Below are 26,807 nucleotides of genomic sequence, written 5' to 3' on the forward strand. Positions count from 1 at the left end.
TTATTGAACAGGGAAAAAGTATTTGACCTGCTAAACACTGGCTAAAAATTGGCTAAGGTTGGTTTGGATTTGGTGAATAATGAACTAAAAGTCTCCGCCTCAGCGGTCAGACAATGTACTCATTCAGCATTTTTAATCCAAAATATCTAATTTATCTAAAATATTGTCAGTCAGTCATTTTCTACCGCTTATTCCATAGTGGGTCGCAGGGAAGCTGGTGCCTATCTCCAGCAGTCTATGGGCAAGAGGCAGGGTACACCCTGGACAGGTCGCCAGTCCATCGCAGGGCAACACACATACAACCATACACACACTCATACACCTAAGGGCAATTTAGAGTGACCAATTAACCTAACTGGCATGTCTTTGGACTGTGGGAGGAAGCCAGAGTAACCGGTGAGAACACCACGCATGCATGGAGAGAACATGCAAACTCCATGCAGAAAGACCCCCAGCCGGGAATCGAACCCAGGACCTTCTTGCTTCAAGGCAACAGTGCTACCAATTGCGCCACCGTGCAGCCCCTGAAATATTGTTTTTGGTTTAATTGCTAAATAACTGATTACAACTAAATAGTTTTAATGACGTTGTTCCACTTGAGGTATGCTGTGATTTCATTAGATGCCAACCTTGAAACTACCCAAAAAACCAAGTCCCAAACCATTTTAAACATGATCAAAGACCATTGTAAAGAGGGTTTGGATAAAATCTGTAGGCAGCTCTGTCTAGGTCACCCCTCACCAACTCCTCATTAACATTACCTCTCATATGCCAGAAATTTGAGCACAGAGTAAAGGCTTCATCGCCTCCATGAAGGACCCCCACCGTGGTGTCAGCGGTGACAGCTTCAGAAAAGGCCTGGATGACGGATCATAGACAAATACCACTTTTGATCTTCGGTTGAACTCATTGGAGCTCTAAGTGTTGACTGGGTCCCCTCTAACGCCCAGTCAGAGGGACCACTCATACAAACCATCAGAAGTAATCAGACTCAGTGATACAAGATCTGAAAATTTGACAGATTCATATCTGGTTCTGTGCCACAAGATGTTTTAGTGTAAGTGGTAAACAGCAGAAAGATGGTCTCTGGAAATAAAACACTAGATGTTGCATCATAAAACTCTTGAGTTGTTTGTGTCTCACCCTGCTGCTCATTTTATCAGCTTTGTGTCCCAGTAAACCAGGCTGGACACTCTCGTCTTTGTTTTGTTTCTTAGAACCAGAAGCTTTCACAGTTTAAGCTCTTGCCAAGTTGAATTAGCAAGATTAGTGGCTGCTGGCCAGAAGATGTGTTTACGTGCATTCTGTGACTGCGTGCACTTTGTTGGATTATGTAATACACTTAACTTGTCGTCCCGTAATGCAGAATGCTATTGACTGCAAAGCAGGCATGTGAATTCAGAGCAGGCATGCTGCTGGAAACCAGGCCTGTGGGTTGAGAGCCTGTTTCAGTTTATGCTCTACACCCTTCAGGCTTACAACTGACAGATCTGCAGCAGGCTTAGCCTCAGAGCCCTTGAAGTAAGTAGTGTTTAACTTCCCCACGTCAAGGAATCCCAGCCTTTCTGAGTCCCTGAATTATCGGTGGTTAATTTGGGTTAGGTGGCTGTAAAGTGCTGGACTTCTCAGATTGCAACTGCCTGTTTTCACTGAACGCTCATCATAATTGAAGGAATGCAGTAATCTGTTTCAGACTGGGAGCGAGCACTGAGACAGTCATGAAATTCATTTTAAGTCTCTGTGTTTTATGATTTACATATCATCAAAATGATCTGAATCAGAATTAGAAGCTTTCTAAGGTAAACTGGATTTTGGGAAAGCTAAGATTATTCATGCTTTTCTAAATCAGCAGAGATTCCATTTGCTTTTGAATGCCAGAGCAAAAGAAATGGCTGCTTCTTGAAGGACTTTGGTCCAGACATGAAGATTTTCCAATAAGAAGGAAGTGAATAGGTGGGAAAACAAAGCCAGGCAGAATTATGTGATCGTTTGTGAAACAATCTGAGCAACATTCCTGTGACAACAAAAACACATTCCTCTCTTTAATTGAGTACCATCATATGACCCTGCTCCACGTTCAGATCCAGACCTTTCTAGCTCTGAATCCATCCCTCCATTTTTAAAAAGCCTTTTTCCTAATTCCTGCTGGTACCTGCTGGTATGGACAAATTCTCTTTCCAGGTTCATATTTCCTTTATTTCCGTTCTGCCTTCCAATTGGCTAAACTCTTGAGCAAAATAAGACACATGCTATATTTAAATTTTTTACCTCATTCAAGTTTTTGCGTTACATTTTTGTTTTGGTTTGTCAGTTGGATTTCTGAAGTCATGGCCCATTGCATTAATCATGTATACAGTAGAAGAAAGGATGTGCACTCCGTTTGAGATGTATCAATTTTGATACACTGAAATCTCAAACAAGAACAACTGTCCAGTCCTTTTTGTTCTTACCCTATATAAGATGCTTTTGACATTGTCTTTGTTTCATGCGTGGCTTAACACGCAGAGTTAGACAGCTGTAGCTCATGTTCTGGGTATGTTTGTATGTGATAAGCACTGAATCCAGCCACAGTCAACATCTAGTGAATTTCATCTTAATTCTTCAGTTGGCTTTGCTTCACTGTCCTCTCAATCCCTGTTGAGTGTGCATTTTTTCTACCACGCTTATTCTTTCCACTTAACTTTCCATCATTATGCTTTTTCTGTATTAAATATCTTTTTTATCTATGTATTACATATCTTTATCTTTTGTATTGCTCTAATTGTCTGAGAAACATAATTTCTTTTAATTAGAGGTAAGAATTAATCATTAAAAGAAATAAATGCTTAGAATGTATAATTTTATAATGAATCAGTTTTACTTTTTGAATTAAATTACTGAATCACATTAAGTTTTTAATGACATTTCAATTTATTAAGATGCATCATAAGTTTAACATAGCACATTATTATCGAGCTATGACCAAATCTAGAACTGCATTTAAAATAGGGAAACCTAATTCTCCAAGATATAATGGTGCAGATACTCTCTCCTGGTGTTTTGAACATCTATACTCCACAGCAGGAAATCATAGGTGCTTGCATTTGGACCGGGCTACTGTAGAGCAGTAATTGGGTCTGATTTTGATTAGCTGGAGGAGCTCTACCAGACTTAAATGTGAAAATGTGTGAGATCATATTGGCCTGTGATCTTCTGCACAACATTGAGCTGGACAGCTGAGTTTATTTTGATGCCCTGCAGCGTGATAATATGTGTCTGAAGGCTGTTAGATAGAGGCACCATCTTACTTGGCACTTCTAAAATGTCACCACTGGCAGGTAGGGAGGTCTTTTAGCAAGTCCCTACCAGTTGTTTAGCCTTATAATTTGGCTCCACTTATTACTTTGATTGTGCACCACAAGTTGCAACACAAGTTGTCCCACTGCAGTGAACACTGGGTGTGAATAGCTTTATTTCACCACACAGTAAAAGTTTGTATCTTCTTCTTTTCTCTGTTTTGGCCAGGCACACATATAAACACCAAACATGGCGCCTCTTGCAGGTTCAGAGCCATTGGCCCCTCTCATTGAAACACAGCAGTCCATTTCTTTTGTAGCCCATCCCAACTCCCCAGAGAGCCAAGAAGCTGATCGAAACACTCGGCCAGGCCACATAGTCTACAAGTCTGCACTCTTCCCACAGCTGTGTAAATAAATGTGAAAGATTCACTCAGGAAATGTAATCTTGTAATTGTTTTGGCTTCCATACAAGCAAACTGAAAGGGGTCTCCTTCTTTTCATGCAGAATAAATGGACCTTAAAAGAGAATGGCCCTGGAAGTCATTCAACAGCACATTCTTAGGAGCCGGCCCTATCTTTTCATTATGTTGTTTACGTTTTCTTTGAAGATGTTCAACTTCATGTTAGACTTCAGAAATAAACGTGAAATGTTCAATCACACTAGGTTAACCTGTAATCTTCTGGGGGGAAAAAGTCCAATAAGATTACAAAATTTTTAATTATATACCCAAAATAAGCAATTTGTTAAATGATTTGCTTCAGCAAATTAACATCTGCATGTGTTTGCACATGAGAATAAAGTTCTGTCTTATGATTAACTGTCATGAAAGCCCATACAGACTGCCTTCCCCTCAGCAGGACTGAGCCTCTATTAACCGATAAATCCTCCGTCGCAACACATTATCCTACCACGGCCATTTGGTCGGGATGATTGCAGCTTATGTCAAGCTTGTTAGTGTTTATTTCCAGTCCCCACCACATGGGGACTGGAAATACGGCTGTCTTCTATTTGTGTTCATTTCCTATTTCCAGCGAGTCTCAGATTTTGGGTCAAGGTGAAGAGGTGAGGATAAAGGTTGTATCAGTTGTTTTGTATTTTTCTGACAGGCTGTCATTCTAGTATCCACAACCTGAACCTGAAATGATTTTATCTGGAGCCCTTTTAGTGTTACAGTTGAGTGAATCACTGTTGTTGTTGTTCAATCCTGTAGGCTGCGACTGGACGCTGTTTTGGTGACAAGGATTTCCGAGGAGGTTTGGAGAACGGGATTCTGCTGTGCGAGTAAGTTGTTGCTGCATCTGTTTATGTCTGTGTCTAAATGTTGTTGAAATTGTTATGTCTTTCTCTTCTCTGTTTGTCTTTGTCTCTCTCTTCCACATTAGTTAGGTAATGGTTCTCACTGTCTTATCTGTACTCTTGGGCCATTTGTGTACCCTGCCCAATCAATTTAAAATTTTCAACAAAGTTGGCTGAAATGACCTTGAGTGATTCAGCATTATTAGAAGAAAAGAAATCACACTCAGATTTCATAAAATAATCTAGTTCAGCGATCCAAAAGGCTTTGTGTTAGATCCTTCTCAGGCTTGACTCTTCATTGCCTATTTACAGTCGCAGCAGATATGAAGCTGAACAGATGAACTTGAATTCTCTCTTCTTGCTTGCCTTTGGGCAAATTTAAGAAAACCAGTATAGTTTTATTCTTTCTTAATTGCGGTAAAGATTTCAGAACCAATTTGGCACGGCTTGTTTTAAAATGGGAAATTTCTGAAGTGATGTTGTCAATAGTTTCCCATTTACACGTTATGCACAGCAAGGTGTTATCTGTGATTTAAATGTTGTCACCACTGCAGATATTTGGTACCAGCTTCTCCTTAGTGGGCAGAGGATTAAAGTCACAATTTTAAAGCACAATGCAGAATTAGCAAGGTCCAAGAATGAAAAAAACCCACCAAATGTCAACTTTAGTAGGTCTGAATTATAAGAGGTTATTTCTCTGATTTGTGGGGATTTATGATTATTGATTATAAATATTTATACTTTCACTTTCACCTAAATAAGCATGCACTATTCTACAAAAGTGAGTAAATGACTAACCAAAACAATGGAGCTGAGTGTATATGGAAATCAAACCAGCAGTTTAGGACAAGAGTGGGAATAAAATAACAATTTGGATTCACTTGGAAAATTGAAATAAATTGATAAACAGTGAAGCCTTTTTTGGTCCGTTGAAACGTCTCAATAGCGGTTGTCAGCTGGTAGAACGGTAGAACCAGGCCAGCTCAGATGCGGTTAACCACCTTGCAGCTGGTACTTTAGCCACTTACAGCTGATAGCCAGCTCTTCTTAAGACAAAGGGCAATAAAACAGGAAACGCTGGAACCCAGTGGAAAAACACAAAGGGCCATAAACAATGAGACAATGGAGTGGGCAGACCACGAGGCAGACCACGAGGCTCAGGCCACAGCTTCAGTCTGCTTCGCATGAAAACTTCAATAGTCCAACTTTATCTCCAACTGAGTCAGTACTCAGTTAATCAAAACACAGTGAACGCACTCATCCAAACTTTGCTGCACAGCCACGCTTCAGAGTTCAACAGTATTCAAACAACAATCAATATTTCATGCAACAAGTAAAAGCACTGGATTAACTAATGGTGATCCTAAGTCACGTTTTGAATTACACCTCACCGGTTAACTTTTCCTCCAAACGGGGGAAAATAGGATGAACCTTTGCAGTCGACTGACCAAACAAGGAGGACATTTATTTCCTTGGGAAACCTCTGTAGGTTTTTGTCTTCCCTTGGATAGCGACTTTGATTGGGATATGAATCTTCTGATCTTCTTATATCAAACAAATTTCCATCTTTGTCACACTCTTCTGGGAAGGGCCAGTGTGGAAAAAGTAAACCCGCCCGTGTGATCCTGTTTCTGCAGATATTGCTTAATTTGCGTGACCAACAACGGTTCACACTGGAATAGCACCAAGCGTTGGCTTCCGCTTGGCGGTGACGTCAGAGTTGCAGTGCACGCTGAGAGGCGTAGTAGCAGCTTGTTCCCTGCCTGAAACTGATCCGACTCATTTGAGATTGTTTGCAGGTACTGAGTCACAGTGACCAGTGTTTTAGCTTTTACCTTTATTTGTTTAAGAGTTATCTGATTTGGTATTTGTCTGGCTCTGCTAAAGATCCTTGCATGGGGAGGAGAGCAGAAACATAGGCTAATGCCAGCAGTGACGTGGAAATGTTCATGGGCCCTGATGGGCAGCTGATGCTTGCTTGATGTATTCTGTTATGGACCTCATTGTCAATCCAAATGTCTTTAAGGGGAATGCTCCCCAGGTATCTGAATAATGGAACTGTGGACATCTGCGTACCACAGTGAAGACAGTTGCTTAGATCGGGGGTTTCCAACTTTAAGGATTTGGGGATTCAAGGACTTTTATATATGTTATACCAGCTCACATTTACATGTTAAGGTACGAAATTTCGACACAGGTCCCGGTTAAGAAGCCTAACACTTAAGTAAAAAGAAAATTAAGTATAACATACAACGCTAAATCTAACAATACCTAACAATGGCTCTAGAGTCCAAAGACCCATTTTTGCCTGCAGTCCAGCTAAATAACGCTTTTTTAGAGCTGCAAATGTTACAAGACCTTAAGAAAAAAAATTGTTTTAAACTTCAACTAGGAAATTTGTTGTCATTTAAAGAACTACTATTTCAGATGTGTTTTGGGGTTTTAAAAAGCACATAAATTTAGCAAAAAGAGGATGGAGAGCATTTTTTTCTAAGGGATTTTGATACTTGGGGAAAATGATGTAAAACAAGCACTTAGTTTTTAAACTAATGACAAGAAATATAGATCTAAAGAAAATTTTACTGGTACTTTCAGTGTAATTCTGTTGTGAAAATTCAAAGCAATTACTTAATGAAAACACAAAAAACAGGTAAAATATGCCTCTGTCATTATATCTATACACTAAAACATTAGTTGGTTCTTTACCATTTTTAGCTGCAGTTATTAAGAGCCATTTTGGAGCCACTTGCGGTTCTGGAGCCGCAGGTTGCAGACCCCTGGTCCAGGTGGATGCAGACACTTCTGTTTTTGTGGTGCTGAAGCTGGGCCCCAGCCTTCTGCCTGTTTTCACTGCTGCACTGAGAAGTAACCTCAGGTCTTGTAGAGTCATAGGAGTGCAGTTATCTGCATAATGCTGCTCAAGGACCCTTATATGTCGCTACCTCCTGGAAATATACCCCAACAGCTAAGTGTGAAAGTTTTGGCCGAACTGCTTTCTGGTTTGTTTTAAAATAGTTCCAAACTACAGATGCATTCACAAAGTTAATTTACCCTGGGAATGGATAATAGGCATTCCTTCTACCAGTCACATTGTGAATTTCACTTACTGAACATTTATATTAACAGGACACAGTCTGTTTCTGTTCCATTTAGAGTGTAATTCTATTTATTACCACAGGTGAGAACACTTTCAAACTTTTGTGATGGGACCTTTGAATTTACCTAAGTCCACAACCAAAGTACTCACCCACATCTTCTCCTTTTTCAAGACACAGAGGACACATTTGTTTTTTATGTCTCTGTCAAAAATAATCTCTCCTTTGAAGGCATGGAAACATTCTCACTGTTACTTTAAATCTGAAACAGCGTTCAGTATAAACAAAAACAAAAAAACATGTTCTCCTTCTGATATGGAAATATGGTGTTTTACTAATTGCACCACAACCGCAACATATCCTCGACCATCATTCCTAGTTATTGTTTTATTTAATTGTTTTTGTAATTCAGGTAGATACAGCGACAAAGACTTTAAATAGGGAGTCATTTTATCCCAAGTGATCTCTTTTAGAGTAGAGATATGCTGTCATTGCTATCAGCCAGTTTTCTTATATACACACCTACACAATGTTCATGGAGCACAGAAACATCCGCCTCCTGCAGTTACTTTAACGTTATTTTTGGAAATGAATAAACCAGTGGGAAAACTCTAACTAGAGTAGGAGTACATGAGTGGAACCTGGGGAATGAGAGGTCACTAAAAAGGTAAATTATGGCTCTTCTTCTCATATTAACTGCTGGAATGTGGTCAGCATTACAGGACCGCTGATATCTAATACTGTGTATCCAGGGTTGGGGGGGTTCCCATTTACAAGGTAGAGTCATTATAGTGCTTCCTCTGATGAAAACACACACAAAAGGTGAAATATGAGACAGAGAGAGGAACAGAGGGAGAGTTGGGGACTGTAAAGCTGTTTCTTCTTGGATATTTGCAGGAATGTACTGTATTTGGCCCCAGAGAAAGGATTGTTTCTTGATGAGAGATAACGGAAGAAAGAGATGAACCTTAATATGCATGTTGTTCACTGAACCAATTGACCAACTCCAGATTCCACCGCCAGTCCAAAATAATGACCGCTAAATTAATTGGTCTTTCTAAATTTCCCTTATGTATGAGTGTGTTTGTGTGGCTTTTTGTCGTCTTTGTGTTTGTGTTGCCCTGTGATGGACGGCCGATCTATCCAGGCTGTACCCTATCTATCGCCAATGACTGCTGGAGAAGGAAACCATTCCCCTTTTGACCCTGTAAGAATTAGCAGGTATAGACAATGGATGGGTGGATGATAGACATATATTGTGCATAATCACAAAGTGAAAAGACAATTATATATGATTTAAAAAAAATTTTACATTTCAAAATCTGCTTAAATTTTTAGTTAGCTCACTTTTTTTCGTATACCCCTAAATAAAGTCCAAAGTAATCAGTTGCCTTCTAACTAGTTATTAGAAACCACTTCTGGATTCTGTGAAGTCCTTAGAGGTTGGTTAAAAAACATTAAGGAACAAACCACATCATGACTACCAAGGAACACAGTAGATATGTCAGGGAGAAACCTAAAAAAATTAAAGCAGAGTTCGAAAATAAAACAATATCCCACATTTTGAACATCTCACAGAGCTCTGTCCAATCCATCATCTGAAAACAAAAAGGATGGCACAACTGCAAACCTACCAAGACATGACCGTCCATCTAAACCATGGGTCTCTAAACCACTGGTCTCCAACCTTTTATCTTCTGTGAGATACTTTTACACAAAAAACACCATAGCACTACTCATTCTTAGCAACATTTATTTTAATAGCCAATGACTAAAAAGAACAAGGAAATGCTTCTTATCCATATAATACATTAAAAACGTCAACACATAGCACATATTGTGTAGAAGAACTTTCATTCACAAGCATTTTAGTGTTGTATTTGTTCAAAATGGTTGAAAAAATTGAGACTACATTAAAAAATATGCAAAACTGAAAATCATAGGCAGGCTGAATAACACTACAGAGACATGTAAAAAACTCAGTTAATTAATTTAAAATTTACATTTTGTCAAAATAAACAAACAATAAGCAGTACGAATTTCTGAGCTCATAGGTCCACCACCTTCATATAACTTTCAAGTGTTGCACAGTTTGTTTGTCAGTGGGAAGGCTGGCACTGCATAGATTCAACCAGAGAGCTGTACGCAGCAGTGTATTCACTGAGGTTATTTAAATGTTCAGCTGTTAGTCATAATTATTGTTATAATTTTATAACATTCATGTCAGTAAAGGAAGATTCACTCAGTAATGTTGAACAAAAAAATCAGCTATTTTCAGAGCAGCCTTGTGAGGACTTTTATAGTTGTCTGGATCTGCAAAACTCCAGAAATCCTGAGAATGTCACTGGGATTTAAGCTGGACATCATTGTGGAGATTTACAGTATGACCTCCATCTGCTTTTCCACATGATCAACACTGAAAGCTCAGTCTGTCTGTCCTGACAACTCACTGATGTTCACATCCAGGATGGGGTTAGCAATAAATGTCAAATAGGTCTCCAGTTTCTCAAAGTCAGTCTGTCTGACGGCAGATCACAGAATCTGTGCACCTTTTTTGCCCCTGACTGGGATTTCAACATCTTTGCAACTGAGGGGAAATGCTAAAATCTGTTATTTTGTATCTGCTGAATATAAAATGAGAGTTTAGCTTTGAACACCTTCACAGCACTGATCATTTCACACCCTGTTTTGTCTCTACCTTGCAACTACTGGTCATGTCCACTAGGAAAGCCAAATCCCATAGCCCCCCAACATTACTTAGTACGGCGGTATCCCCTCATTTCCATGAATGCCTTGATCTCATCCAGCAAGGGAAAAAAGTGATCCAGTATTTTACCTCTACTCAGACACCTGACTTTAGTTTGAAGGAGGATATCTTCATATTCTTCCAGGAAAAGCTTAAAAGCTCTTATGTTGCTTGGCCGTAGCACAAATGGAGTTGATGACAGCACGTGTCATGACATGATTAAATCCTATGGCTTTTGCACAAATAGCCTTTTACAGGTAGCTTGCCTGATCTGATCTAAACTTACAGGTTGTGCAAGAAGAGCACTAAGTTGGAATAGTTGCAAGACGAAAGTCCTTGTTGAAAGAAAGCTCTAAGAACTCATGTTTGCAGTTTGCTACAAGCCATGTATTCTGGTCAGACGAGACAAAAATGTAACATGTTGGTCTACATACAGACAGTTATTTATAGCTATGTGTAGACTAACACGTCATCCTGAAAACACCGACCCCACAGTGAAACATGGTGGTGGTTGCATCATACTATGGGGATATTTTTAACAGCTGAAAAAAAGATGGTCAGGGTTGTTGGAAAGATGGGTGTAGCTGCAACACTGATAGAAAACTTGTTAGAGGCAGCAAATGACTTGAGATCCACCATCCAGGGGAACAACAGCCTTAAACATAGATCCAAAGCTGCAGTGGGATGATTTAGAATTCTGCATATTTTTGTTAGAATGGCTTAGTCAAAGTCCAAACCTAAATCCCATTAAACGTTTATGAAAATACTTGAGAATTAAGCTATTCTGCAAAGAAGATTTAGTAAAAATGTTAATTCCCTAAATCTTCAACCCTGTTACATACCTCAAAAGACTTGTTGCTGTGATTGCAGGAAAAGGTGGTTCTACAAAGTATCATCTAAGGAGGCAGAATACAAGGACTGTCATGATTTGTGGATGTTTTTCGGTTCTTATTATTATTATTATTCTTGATAGGTTTTGAATCATGCTTCTGTTATTTTCCTGGTCATGCTTTAGTTTTTGTCTTCTACAGGGGTTGGACAATGCAACTGAAACACCTGTCATTTTAGTGTGGGAGGTTTCATGGCTAAATTGGACCAGCCTGGTAGCCAGTCTTCATTGATTGCACATTGCACCAGTAAGAGCAGAGTGTGAAGGTTCAATTAGCAGGGTAAGAGCATAGTTTTGCTCAAAATATTGAAATGCACACAACATTATGGGTGACATACCAGAGTTCAAAAGAGGACAAATTGTCGGTGCACGTCTTGCTGGCGCATCTGTGACCAAGACAGCAAGTCTTTGTGATGTATCAAGAGCCACGGTATCCAGGGTAATGTCAGCATACCACCAAGAAGGACGAACCACATCCAACAGGATTAACTGTGGATGCAAGAGGAAGCTGTCTGAAAGGGATGTTCGGGTGCTAACCCGGATTGTATCCAAAAAACATAAAACCAAGGCTGCCCAAATCACGGCAGAATTAAATGTGCACCTCAACTCTCCTGTTTCCACCAGAACTGTCCGTCGGGAGCTCCACATGGTCAATATACACGGCCGGGCTGCTATAGCCAAACCTTTGGTCACTCATGCCAATGCCGAACGTTGGTTTCAATGGTGCAAGGAGCGCAAATCTTGGGCTGTGGACAATATGAAACATGTATTGTTCTCTGATGAGTCCACCTTTACTGTTTTCCCCACATCCGGGAGAGTTACGGTGTGGAGAAGCCCCAAAGAAGCGTACCACCCAGACTGTAGCATGCCCAGAGTGAAGCATGAGGGTGGATCAGTGATGGTTTGGGCTGCCATATCATGGCATTCCCCTGGCCCAATACTTGTGCTAGATGGGCGCGTCACTGCCAAGGACTACTGAACCATTCTTGAGGACCATGTGCATCCAATGGTTCAAACATTGTATTCTGAAGGCGATGCAGTGTATCAGGATGACAATGCACCAATACACACAGCAAAACTGGTGAAAGATTGGTTTGATGAACATGAAAGTGAAGTTGAACATCTCCCATGGCCCTGCACAGTCACCAGATCTAAATATTATTGAGCCACTTTGGGGTGTTTTGGAGGAGCGAGTCAGGAAACGTTTTCCTCCACCAGTATCACGTAGTGACCTGGCCACTATCCCACAAGAAGAATGGCTTAACATCCCTCTGACCACTGTGCAGGATTGTATATGTCATTCCCAAGACAAAGTGACGCTGTATTGGCCGCAAAAGGAGGCCCTACACCATACTAATAAGTTATTGTGGTCTAAAACCAGGTGTTTCAGTTTCATTGTCCAACCCCTGTAGTTCATGTTTTGTCAAGTTAGGTTTTTTGGATCTGCTTATGCTTTAGTTTCATGGTTTACTAGTTGTGTTTAAGTTTGTATTCAAGAGTCTCTGTTTTGCTCCAGCCACGTTTTGTTCTCTCCTGTCTCAATTAAATTTATTCGGTTCACCTAGCATTCAGTCTCCTCATTTCACCTGGTTCTTGCTCCATATATACACCTCTGTTCTGTTCATTCCCCGCTGAAACATTTTGGATCACCATCTCTGCTCATGTCTTGTCCCTTTGATCGTGCCAAGCCAGTTGTTCCAGCCTGCCCATGTCTGCTTTTGCCGTCACCCTCTGTAGTAAGTTTTTGTTAATTAAATCATTTCGTTTACCATCATGCTGCCTGTCCGTCTGTATTCCAGGGTCCTCTGCTACACAATCATTGACAGTACACACCACATTTTTCAGACTTTTATTTGTAAAATATTTTCTAATGGATTTATCGTTTTCTTCTCACTTCACAACTGTCATTCACTTTGTGTTGGTTTGTTGGATCAAATTGTACTAAAATATGTTGAAGTTGAATATTTTTGTGAATATTTTTGCAAAGCACTGTTACCATCCAGAACCTGGCTCTGAACCTGTGGGAGTTTGTTCATTGAAATATTTTAGTGGTATGGTAGCCAAAGCAAGGCAAATCTTATACAAAGGTAAAATATGTAACCACTTGGGAGTATTTTTACATAACTGAAACATACTGAGTTAAAATTTTATAGCAGTTTTATGAGTTTGACCTTTTACCCATTAAGTTCAAAGGTTAAAAGGAGAATTTCAGACCATTTGTCTAATTTAGAGTATTTATCTTTATCGATCTTCAAGAGGCCACCATGAGGCCTTCAGAATGTTTGGATTTATTTCTTGTTCTCTGCGTTTGCACTTTTATTGCTTGTCTTGATTTCATCATTTAAAGAACTTCAATCAAAACTTGGTATCAGTTCATGTTTTAAGATGGGACTTTGCTTTGCTCTAAATTCTTTATTTCCCACTTTTATCTTTTCATCAGGTTACTGAGCTCCATTAGACCCGGCTTGGTAAAGAAAATTAACCGGCTGCCAACACCAATAGCTGGCCTGGTAGGTTCTTCTGTTTTATATTCAAATTTGCATCCATCATCATGAACTTAAAACAGCCTCTGGATGTGCCTGCATCTGTTCCCATATTTGTAGTTGCTGTTTTCCATCTGGGCTGCACAGTAGTGCAGTTGGCAGCAGAGAGGTTCAAAATGTATTAGCCGGTAAAAATGTACTATAAAATGAATCCACAGCATATACAAGCCCCTTCATTCAGCCTCTCTATGCCTGTAATATATAAGGGGACACTACTTGTTTAATGCAACATAAAAGTGTTTTAGAAGGTAAAGTGATGGTGAGTCATTAAGAAGCTACATGTTTCATTGCTAAAATAGTAATGTTTATATATTAAGTCATATAATTTTCTAGACATTCACCAACTGTATCGCATGTTTTATCATATAACGCAGCCTTAATATATATAATGGCACAATAAAGACAGTCATAATTGAAGAAAATATGAAGCAACAATGACGACTAATGTTGAGTATCTTTCAATAATTGACAAATAGTCTTCTGCATTCACAATATGTCGGATCTAAGGAGTAGAGTTGAAAGAAAGAAGTCTTTTTTCCTAAGATAACATCTAGTTCTGGTTAAAATCGATCACAACCCTGTGGTAGAATGTATTGTGGTCTGTTGAAACCAAATTTGATCTTCTACATAATGTAGCTGTATGTGGTTAGATACCCACTACACACCCAACTGTACAGCTTCATGCTCTGCGTTATTTTTCTTCAGATAAAATTGGAACAGTGAGTTTTGACCCAGAACCTTCAGGTGTCTGCTACAAAGCAGAAGATAAAGAGGGATTATATTTAACATCACCGCTGTGACTCCAAGAATACCTCAAAATTAACAAAAGAATGGCCTCTGCAGAGGAAAAGTTTTTGAGTCACCTGAAGGGCACAGTGGACATGAGTTGTCCTCCCAATTTGATACATTTACAGACCTTTTGCAACGACAAGTGATCAAATATTGACAAGTCAAGGAGGAGCATGCTGATAGACTCCTACCAAAGAAGACTAAATGCTGTAATTTATTCCCACATGTGTTTCCACAGAGTGTTAGTTCAAGGTTGTGCACACATGACACAACCCAGTTGTTGCAGCTTTTAATTTTTTTTACATTAACAAATTAGTTTTCGGTTTAACTGTGCGAGACAATAAAATCACATTAAAAGTGGGAAAAGCTTTGAAATGATACATCATGTTCTCATTATGTTACATCCCAGAAACCTTGCATTTCCAGGAGAGTCCTGTTTTCATCATCATACGAGGTGGTGACCTTTAGGTGACATGTAAAGGCATGTAAAGTAGTCTGGTTCGTTTCATGCTGCATTATGAAGGGTTAAAGTTAAATTTAATGATGGATGCTTATTCACCTAGTTTTGAAGTATTACAAAGTGAATCATTGGCTTTAAAATGAGTTGTATCTTAAGCTACCAGGAGTGGAGTCCGTTTTAAATTACAAATGTCTGCAGATGAATGATGTCAGGTTCAGTCTCCAGAGCCAAAGTGTCCATCAACAGTCATGTATGACACCAAATCCTCATAAGGTCTGTTATTGTTCATTTAGGAAGTTCTGCACTAAATCAGATCAACATCCTGTCTGTTAAAAACCTGGATCATAGCATCATGGTGTCTTCCAGTCTTCACTTTTTTCACATTTACATTTTCTGGTGTTTATTTTTATATAACAACCAAAATGATTTTTTTCCATTATATATCTAATAAGCTTCTTTTTTTTAGAAATATGAATATTTCATACTGTTGTCTGTGGTTTCTTTGAGGAATTTTCAGTTTGAGTCTCTTTGAATGAGAGCCTGTCGACTGAAGCAGATCTGAACCCTGATAGTTTTCAGCTCAGTCTAGTCAAATACAGTAGAGCTCTTTAATGACGACCTATGACCTTGATTTCAATGAAGCAGCCTTTCAAAACCAGTGCTCACATATAAACAGAGGCTAAGAAAGTTAATAGCATTGGAGCTCAACTCACATTTTATTCACTTCCTATGCCTGCCTTATTTTTACTGAGGGTGGTTTTAAAGATAGATTGTCAAAGTTAGTATTTGTTGATTTTATCTGGAACAGTTCAGAGTGGAAGATCTCATATATAACCTTAAGGTTTTCGCTGAATCAAAAGATTTGAAAACATGGTAATCATCTAAATGTACTGTCATTGGAACCAGAATACTTTTATTACTTTTTGTATAATGACGCCCCATGATTCAGGGGTTTGCAGAACCAACTGAAAATAACTTGAAACCTTTGTTTTCTATACAACTTTTGCAGACTTTCAAATTCTGGATGAATTTTAGGCCACACCTCTTTACTTTGTTGCTTTAGTTGAAATTTATCAGCGGGCTTTGTCTCAGGTTGAGGTCTGGACTTTTATTGGGCTATTCCAACATCTTGGTTCTTTCCTTTTTCCGCTCTTCACTTGTATATTCGCTGCAGTGTTTAGGATGACTGTCATATTGTTGGCCCAACAGTCAGAAATATTTTATTCTAGAAGACATGTATACACATTGGACTCAATGACAGCCAGGTGCCCAGGTCCTATGGTTACAAGCCAAGCCCACATTATCACATCCCCACCACTGTGCTTTACAGTTGGGATTAAGAGTTTGTGCTGTTTTTGGTTTCCTCCAAACATGCTTCTGGGTGTTATTATCACGCATCTTTACTTCGATGTGATCTGTATAAAAGACATTGTTCTAGACGTCTGGTGGTATATTCCGTTTCAACTAATCTCCAAGTCATGCTTCCAGGTTCCTTTTAGAGAGGTGAAGCTTCTCCCTCAGCTCTTCCAAACAGGTGATACTTGTTCAGTGTTTTTTTCTACTTATCCTGTTTTGAACCTTTCTAGTTAACATGCTGACTGTGGTCTTTAGAGTCCAGCATGTAGGCCTTTGTGATATATCTGGACACCCCACAGTCTGACCATAGGGTGAATTTTCTTGGCAAATCCAGATTGATGAACTGCATCAATATCTCATCTAAGGTCATTGTTGATATCTTACCATCTTGGCATGGTGTATATACACACCCATATGCTGATCAATAAACCAAGTACGCCTGATAAGCAGCACCTGGCTGCTACTTTCCCTCTTAAAACTTATGGTAGTAGCAACGGCGTGGTTCATTTATCCCATGGCTGTATTCAGTCCTGGAGCCTGGACCCATTATTAGGCCTGTACAACTTTACTTCAGAGTTAAATCAGTTTTAGGAATCTTTCTGCAGCCAAAATGACCAAACTTATGGTTTTAGTTATTGTAATGACAGGAAAATCAGATTTTAATTTAAACTTGGAAAATCATAAGTGAACCCTTTTGCCTGGAAAAGCTTGATAGATCGTTGTATTGCTGCCAGTGAGTCTAACTTGTAGATTATTTTTCACAGGCAGTTCTTCATCATGTACTCTCTCCTAAAATCAACAATGGCCAAAATTAGAAACAGGAACAACCATCACTAATTAGTGCAGGATATTTGGGTGTAGGTGTGCCTTGCTGTTCGAGAAAGTCCTTTATAATATCACTTTCATGGTGGGTGGGAGGCTTGCTGCCCACCAAACAAAGTGCAGCAAAGACTTTGAATTCATCAAGATTAGTGACTGTTATATAACAGTTGCTTTTTGAAATCTTTAATCAGTTTATTTTGTTATCATGCATCTTTTTGACACGGTGTGCAGCATGTTGTATCTGAAGCAACAATCACTGAAGCATAAAATAACATTACAAAGACAAACATCTAATCATTTACAGGAGCTGTCTGCACAATTACAAGACTAGAAAAACAGGAACGAACATTTACTAGTTAGCCCAAAGGGACAATAAACAAACAAAAAACATTTTTACATTAGTAATTTGATGTCAGCACATAAAAAAACAAAATCAAGAAGAACACTATACCTTAGAGGGGTTTTTGTGTCTGAACAATAGGTCCCTTTATTCTCTCCAAGTTTCATAATTCTCTCTCTTGAGTTCCTTTGGTTTTGCACAGATTTTTTCTCTCCATCTTGGCTGTGATTACAGAGGTGAGAAACACACAAACAAGAAGTTGTTTTCTGTTATCTGGCCCATCGTAATAAAACAGCCCACTCCCCCTTCCTCTTCCTGCTTGGAGACTAATGGGAGACTAACGAGTCTCTGTGGAGTTGAGGCTTTTTTGTATTTAGAAGAAACACCTCATTGCTTTGGAGGGTGACCTCTGTGTTGACCTCGCCGTGGTTGTGATGTGCTGTTTTCAGCCTTCTTTGAATTCTCTTGTGTTTTTCAGTGTAAATAGACATGGCAGCATGGATGAATAGTAGTAATTCCCTTGTTAAATCAAGCATTTTTTGTCAGTCATGTAGGCAATGAAAGACTGGTATTTTTAGCCTTTAATGATGCAAATGGAAATATCATTGTTTAAATTCCAGCCTCAGAATTTTATCAAAGCTGTGCGCTCTATTAGTATCCTGAGGTTATCGGAGCACACTGCGTCAAGATGAAGTTCCTTTTCACTCGGGTTCGTTTTCTACATAAAAAGTTTCAGGTTTGAAGCAATGGTTTTTTCTTGACAAACACTAAAATAGAATTAACCTTCATAATTAGATACCTTTATTTACTTTAGCTTATTTTGGGAAATGTATCCTTGTTTTATTGCTTTTCTGTTTTAGGCAAACTAAATTAGATCATGTTATACATTTTAGTCTGTTTTGTTTTTATTTAAAGTTGATGTAAATACTGTGAAAGTGGTATTTTTTTTCAAGGGTATGATATGGTAAGAATCTCAATGGTAAGAAACTTGGCCCATACCTGGTCCAAGCTTCTGAAATGTGGTCAATTTTTAGGATGTTACAATTTTAGAAAACATATGTAGTGGTGAATTGTAGATCTTTTTCATAAATTCAAAGATAATCTGGGTTTTCCTCTCTCCTTTGTTTCAGCCCCCCCCTTGACATTTGGTATGTTGAAGTCTATTTGGCAGTGTGTTACACTGAATATATATTTTCTGTTATGAGGTTTCTCTTCAGTTGAAATCACTCTGACATTTTCTCCCCCTGGTAAATTTAGGTTTAAAGTAATCTTTTAATCGGACCAACATGTTTTTTTTGTCCTAAAGTAACATTTTTAAAATTTTGGAGCGGCCCAGCCAGAGCCCAAACATGACTCTGATAGAGAACCTGTGCAGGAATTTGGGACAAGGAAACTTTTTAAACGTGGAGCTCATCACTAAAGATAAATCTTCAGTATCGGTAGAAAAATGCAATAAGGCTGATCAGCAGTTATACGAAGGGTTTGAGTGCTGTAAAGCCAATAAAGGCCAATGCAATTTTTAATAAAACGTGAATAAAAACAGATTTCATTTTGATGCTCTTTTTACATTGTTTTGTTATGTTTGAATGGACATCTGTCTCTCTTCCTGTCAGAAACAAACTTTCTGGTTAAGTTATTTAAAATTCTGTGAGGGATATGTATGGATAATGATCCTAAATTATCTGGTATGTCATTTTATTTTTATTATAAAGGCAATGTGACATTTCCAGTTTTCATCACCATATTGTTTGAGTTTCAATGAATTTTACTAAAATTATTTATTTTCTTTTTTATTGGTGTTGGATTGGAGTGAACAAGACTTTGAGTTAAACTTCGACTTCAAAGTCCTTCTACAAACATTCTGCTGTCACTCATCTCTTTGTGGTAGACGCCCAGTTTCCTGCAGCAGTAGGCTGCAAAATCTCCCGTCTTTCAAAACAGCTGGCACATAGTCATTAGAGACCCAAAACATTATGCAATTTGTTGTTGTGTTAGTGAATGTTATCTGATGTTTGTTATTTCGAAGCCCAGTGACCCCTGATACGCATATCAGCGGACACAGTTGGTCTAGCTCTGTCTGACAGATGCTGTGTAAGAGACTGGTTTATTCTTTCTCAACAGTCCACACAATATATTAAAGAAAATATGATAAGAAGTTCTTAAGATGCCAAAGTTCTCATTAAAATCATCAAGAAACCTTGATGTAGCACTCATCTTTGAAAGAACATAGTTTTTACGTTTTATAATTTCACTTTTTCCGCATGTTTAAAATTCCAGATGGATTAAACTGTGAGGATTTCAATCAACAATATGTAAATAAATCTTTTTGCGAAGTGATAATTTGATATTTATATTTATTACAGCCCACTCCACATTTATTGGCAGCTCTGATTTATGAAAATCAACACACACTTGCTCTATTTGACTTAAAATGCTCTCTTGTCTTTCCTACTTTGATTAGGTTCTTTGAGAAAAGTTCCTCTGTGTCACTTATTTATACCTCATTTTAAAAAAAAGTCATAGATTACTAGTTAAATATTCAGAGACACTCTGTTTAACTTACAGAATTAAAGTATGCATTGTCTTCCTCAACAATCTGGTTTGTTTTACATAAGTATGACATTTAAAAGTTTATTTGTTCACTTATATGTCTAACAATTAAGAATTATTAAAACCTTTTAGTCTTTGTTGTCAGCAACAAATAAACTGTGCTTTGTTGGGAAGAAAAATAATCACACCGCTTAATATATACTACTATCTGATTTTGGAAAAAGGAATTTTACTTTGTTTTAAAAAATGTCAACTGTAGGTTTGAGTGTGAGATTTTTGTGGTTTGATAACCTTGATTTTGCATCTTTGTGGTTTTTACACAGCAAATTAAAACAATCTGATGTAACATGGTTTAATTTAAAGGCAAACATTCTTACTGCTGATCATGTTATTGCTTACATTTATTTATTGTTATTTTCATTTGAATTAAGCAAAATATATAATAAACAGTCTCTTTGTTAAGAAGTATTTTTTAAGCATTTATGACACAGAAGTGTTCTCCTCCTTGTAGTGCAAATGTTATGTAAAAAAGCTGATATTAAATGTTTAATAAGTCTGGCTATCTGCTTAACAGACTTGCTACTAATAGCTTGCCAACTGTAGTTTTTAAACAGTGTTAGTTTACTAATAGTGATGGGAGTAACTCCTTTAGTTTCCATACCCTGACAATTTGTTTCCTGCGACCGGAAATATTTCCAAACAGCCAAATTTGTCTTTCCTGCAAGAGAAAAGTTGAACAGTCTTTTTTCAGCCAGCTGATTGGCAGTGTGTGGCAACAGGTGGGGGAAGGGCAGCCCTGCACAACTCTAATCTCCATGCAGCTGGAGAGAACTGCAGTCATTCTGGCACATTCTGCTGCATCTGATTAAAAGGCTTTGAAGCCACGAGAACAGTATGATGGAAAACCTTGGTGATACCATAACCCCCCTTTTTAAGGTAAAATACAGTTGCTCTAAAACAGAATACAAGCTATTTAATAACTTAATATAAGATGCAGTTAATCAAAGCGTTGATGAGCCCTCACTGAAATTTAACCAGTTGAAGAAACTGCTGAGTCCTCTCTCAGAGACATGGCTGTGTGAGTGTATCTGTGGGTGGGGTCCCCAACCAGGAGAGCACAGATGGCCCCGTCCCAAAAACACAGGAAGCTGCAGGGTGGGTTTAGATCCACTGTTTTGCTCCAAGTGCAAAAGGACCGTGAGAACAAGTGTTTTCCATGTTGAGCTTATGTTTGTAGCATATATTCTTATGCCCTGTAAGTGTGCAAAACTAAAACAAATGTCTTTTTTCTTTAAATTTGGCTAAGAACCCTGAAGGGTGCATCTAAATCCACTTTTTTGATCTGAATAAGCTCATGTTGCATGGGAATATGATCATGTAAGAGGGGAAGGAGAGGGCTTAGGACAATTGAATGAAGAGGAAATGGTGACACCCTGAGAGGGAAAGAGAGGGAAGGGCTTTAGTTGTAGCCCTCTGAAAGAAGCCCAGAGAGAGCGCAAGAGAGAGGGGGAGAACCTGGGAACACAAGAGAACTTGACTCAGGTTGCATCCAACAAAGAGTTTGTCAGAGCAGACACGGGGGAAGAGCGCAGGACTGCAGCACTCAGGGCTGAAATGTACAAATAGAAGGAAAGGAATGACCAGGGAAAAGGAGGTGACTGATGAAAGATTGTAGGAAGAAAAATATTTTAGCAAACCTGAAGCTGAAGAGTGAAAGTTCGTGGAGTCTGAGAAAGGAGATGTACTAAACCTGGACATAAAACCTGGCGGTGTCATCTTTCTGTTGAGCAGGTATCCAGATTTTCATTGTGTCCGTGATTTGGTTTGTCTGAAAAAGAGGTCAGAAAACTTTATTCCATCTGTATTTATGTGCAGTAAATATCGATACTGACTTGATCACAGTCATGAGCTAGTCTTGCACCTTACAGTTCATTATTATTCCTGAGACAGACTATTTTGGTGAGTTATATCATACTTTGATTGTCATTGTACCCTGTCGTTGTTTTGCTTTCTGCACAGGACAATCTCAGTGTTTTTCTGCGAGGCTGTGAGGAGTTGGGACTGAAAGGCTCCCAGCTGTTTGACCCCGGAGACCTGCAGGACACATCGACACGTCCGGCTGCCAAGTAAGACTCAAATATTCAGCGTTTCTTTGCTTGTGTCCTACAATTTTAATTCCAAAGCCAATAATCCCAGTTAAAACTAGCTGGGGAATACTTAGTTTTTCCTTTCTTTACAAAAAGACACTTGGTTTGAGTAAACAGCCATAAAGGAATACAGAAGTGGATGAATGTATTGGAATCCCTGGCAACCATGTGTAAAATGCCTTAGGGTGTATTCACACCAGGAAAGTCCTTTGGTCCGCTTGTTTGGTCCGGACCAAAAGCGAACTTTATTTTTTTCATTTGGTATGGTTTGTTTTCACATTGTACTTTTTACAAGTGAACTATTACTTGTAAACAAAGCCACGTGGGTGACGATCATGGCTCCCATTGGACAGAAATGACGGGGGCGGGACAGAGCACAGACCCGGAAATTTAGGAAACCAGCTGTAGACGTGCTGCGTGCAGCTCCTCTGTTCTGCATAATTGTTCCGTTATTACAGCTGCAATATTATTGTGAGGCTGAAGAGCAACTCATTCAACACAGACTTTGAGACGTTGCATTTATAATGTTGGAACCCCGTTCCGTTCTCTACGTGCCTTGTCCCACAACAAACCAGTAGCGTTGCCAAGCAACACACAGCTTATCAGGTATGATTACCTTACAACATGCCATTTTTTATGTCCAAAGAGACGTACGCTTTTTGTAGTTGGTTCGGATCGGGGCCGGTTTGTATTCAGACCATAAGCGGACCGCACCAGAGTCCATTCGGAAGCGGACCGAGACCACCACAAAAAGTGGGTCTCGGTCCGGTTGTTTGGTCCGGACTAGGGTTCGCTTGAGTGTATTCACACCTGCACAAAAGGTCCGGACCAAGGTGGGAAACAAACTCTGGTCCGTTTAAAGCAGACCAAAAGTGGCAAATGTGAATACAGCCTTAAATTAATTATTATTTTATAGCAGTAGTATAATTTCACAGTGTAAACATCAGAAAAATATGAGAACTTTCATGTCCTACAAAATGAAGATGTCAAATTTGATAAGCTAACTGAAACTTTGTGCTTTGGTCAAATAAGACTAGGTTTGACCTTTTCAGCAACAACCTTTGTTTCACCTGAGAGGACATGTGTAACCAAGGATAAATGTGAAAGCATCTGTGATGCTGCGGGCCTAATACCTGGGAGCTCTGGTAAAAATGCAAGACATCACGGGCACTCTGCAGTACCAGGAGATTTTAAATAAAGATCTGGTTGCCTCAGCCAGAAAACTCACAATGGGGCATCATGTTTTCCTTCAGCAGGTGAAGGATCCAGAACAGATGGAAAGTTCAACAATAAGTGCCACCAATGATTTGGTCAACACAATTATTTCTTTTTGTGGTATTTTTTGTACTCTCTAAACTGTAATAAAAATTAAAGGTGTGTATATTATGCTACAGCAATAAAACACAAATCTATCTTAAGCCTTTTTGCACATCTTTACCAGGGGTCCCGAAAGTATCCATGTCTGCAGGAGGAAACAAGCATGACCAGGCTGAGGTCATGTGTTTAACAGGTCCTATTTAGCAGAACGTTTGGTTGTTCTTCATCTCAAATGTCCTCTGATTCTGTCATGTTTTTAATTACTTTTATGTATGCTTCTTTTTGAGGTTATATATGCAGCTTTTCACAGAGGGCTCTGGAGGACTGTATGAACTTTGGGGGCAAATTGTTACCACATCTTTAAACCTCAATCAGTTGCCTCAGACACAAACCAGATGATGCGTGTATTTTAATTCAGTTACTTTGTCCTGAAACCACAATTTCATAGATCCAGCTCAGTCATTTAGACTGAGCATTATATAATCATAGCATTTACTGACTTTCTTTCGACTTTATTTACCATGTTTTTTATTTACTTCACATCAAATTTATCTGGGATGAACAGTTTCTGGTTACACTTGAATTTTAAAGGCAGATTTAAAAGTTATATCTGTAACTTGAGAGAGAAATAAACTTTATTGTTGCAATAGCATATCGGTTTTCATTATGTTTGCAACTTTCTTGTTAACAAAAATAAATCTTTTCTACATTAGACAAAGTTTTTCAAACTCAGACAAACTTGGATTTATCAGGCAGGACAAACTTGATCTACAACGATAAATTAATTATTTATGAGCAATAATCCACAAGCTCAGAACCATGAGGACTCCAGTTTGATCTTGTAACATTTCTTGTCTTTTCAAAGTTATTTTCTGGGAAGCAAACAGAAATCTCTGGCTTTGGATCTTTGCTGATTGTATTTTATGCTCGTGCTCTCTTCTGAGGGCTTGATCTGCCAATAAGCGGTCAGAACCGATCGAGTTGAAAAACAGCCAGTTCAGGTCACCAGCTGAGAAATCAGTACATCTATAAATTCATAGATATAGTAATAGTTTCTTTTGTCGCTGTGTAGCTGAGATATGAATTATGTTTTTTATGCATAGAGCTGGGTGTTACAGAAATAAAAATATATTTTATTTTATTTTATTGAATGCTGCAGAGCGCTTCAGCTGCATGTCAACAGAAAGCTTACGTTAAATACCGATTGTGCTTTTCTTTCCCTGTCTCTTGCTGTCAGTCACCCTGCATTAGACAATCATGCAGTTTATCGCAACATAAAGTAGTAAATGACAGTGAATGGAAGTTTGTACAAGCTTGTCAATGCAGCAACAATGGTATATCTGTTTGATACAACTGGTCTCTGTCCAAGTAAAACAAAAGACTTTGCATCACTCACTCAGCCGTGACTTCTTCTTTGTTGCTTGGTAACAAAGCCAAGTTCATGCTATGTTTTATACATATACTGTAAGTGTTTGTGTGAATGTGTGGGTGTCTCTCAGTGTGTTTAGCATGTTTGTTCTTATGCTAAATGTGTTTAACAGGGTTTCATTCACAGAACGGCTCAGCAAGCTGTTTCTGGAGATCGGATGAGAGAGGATAAGTGCTAATCTTAGCTGGTGTTGGGAGTAGCTGCTTGAGGGATTTTGTCAGTACAAGGAAATCTTTGAAAGGACTGAGATGTTTGTACATGCTTGTACAAAGATTTTATAAAGAATCTGTGAGTAAATGTCACTTTTTTGCTTTCACTGAGCATCAGTTCATACAGACGTGCCGATGTAAATGCTCACTTCCTGTTTTTTTTTGTGTAACCAATAATGTAAAGAAATAATGAACCTTTTACCAGTTCAAATGCCATTTTTTAAACAGTCTTATGTTTTTTTCTATTAAAATACTTGCATGGATACATATAGAATGGGCTTAAATAATAAATTCTTATGTGAACTCAGATCTCACTGTGTCTCTCTCGCTTTATATACAAACTAATATCAAAGGACTGCATTAGGGGCTGGGCCATAATTGATAAATCAATCTTTTGACAGTTTTCTACATCACTCTGTGCTGTGGAAGACCCAGTAGTCTCCCCTTTGTCGCACCTGAAAGGGAATTAACCCGGGTCTGCAAAGGTAGTAAAATCCTTCAACCTCTAAGTAGGACTTGTTCCTCAGAATACCAACAACCACACTTCATGAACACCGTCTACACTGGGCAGTCATGCTGGGAATAAGGATCCTCATGCCTTGTTAATTTGGTAAATGTTCTAATTCTGTAGAACTCCAAAAAACAAGGGACGTCTGCAGCGTTAACTTGGACCTGAGAGGAAACTGACGTGTCCTTGTTCAGTGCCCCTGTGCTATTTCAAGTGGTTATATAACCATCTGTTGTACAGGATACTGTTTTCTTGCTTTCAGTGAGAGAAGACAGTTTCTGTGCTTCACTCAGAGGAATCTGAGCTGGTATTTATTCATCTCTAACAAAGGAAAATGGGTTCTGGTTCACCATGATCTTACCCTAGAAATGTTCTCTGTATGACATATTTACAACATGAAAGAGGATCAACTGCGGATTAGGTGTTTCACTCAGCTTTAAAAAAATCTAACCAAATAAATGTGCAGAAGTACACTGATCAGGCATAATATTATGACCACCTGCCTTGAACTGTTCTTGTCCCCCTTTTGCTGCAAAAGCAGCCCTGACCTGTCAGGTGTCAACTCCACAAGACCCCTGAAGTTGTGAGCAGATATGATAGCAACAGATCCTTTAAGTCGTGTTAGTTGCATGGTGGAGACCTCCATGGACTGAATTGTTTGTCTAGAATGTCCCAGAGATGCTTGTTTGGGTTGAGATCTGGGAATTTGGAGGCTAAGACAACACCTCAAACTCAGCAGCTGACTGGAGTCAACATGAGTTTCTTACTGGCCTTGCACGCTGTATTCTAACACTTGTTTATCAGAACCAGCATTAACAATTTGAGCTTAAGTAACTTGTCTTTTGGATCGAACCCCATAAGCCAGCTTTCACTACACACATGCGACAGTGAGCCATGACCCTTTCACCAATTTACCATTGTTCATTCAATAGATCACCTGTATAGATACTGATCACTGTCGACTGGGAACACTCCACAGAAGATGCTCAAATTACAGAATTTGAGATCATGTCTTCACTACTGTGGATTTAG

The 26,807-nt window shown here is 38.8% G+C and overlaps 1 protein-coding gene across 3 annotated transcripts in view; it reads left to right on the top strand.

The window, feature by feature from the left end:
- The window catches only part of LOC124860098 (LIM and calponin homology domains-containing protein 1-like), a 111,140-nt gene that overhangs the window by 38,686 nt on the left and 45,647 nt on the right, over nucleotides 1-26,807 (top strand). For all 3 annotated transcript variants that reach the window (XM_047353073.1, XM_047353072.1, XM_047353074.1), the window contains exons 2-4: nucleotides 4,490-4,560; nucleotides 13,746-13,815; nucleotides 22,185-22,291. In XM_047353073.1, coding sequence (XP_047209029.1) covers nucleotides 4,490-4,560; nucleotides 13,746-13,815; nucleotides 22,185-22,291 — 248 coding nt within the window. The remainder of the gene's footprint in view (nucleotides 1-4,489; nucleotides 4,561-13,745; nucleotides 13,816-22,184; nucleotides 22,292-26,807) is intronic.

The sequence above is a fragment of the Girardinichthys multiradiatus genome, chromosome 23 (genome assembly GCF_021462225.1).
Source record: "Girardinichthys multiradiatus isolate DD_20200921_A chromosome 23, DD_fGirMul_XY1, whole genome shotgun sequence".
Classification (NCBI taxonomy): Eukaryota; Metazoa; Chordata; class Actinopteri; order Cyprinodontiformes; family Goodeidae; genus Girardinichthys; species Girardinichthys multiradiatus.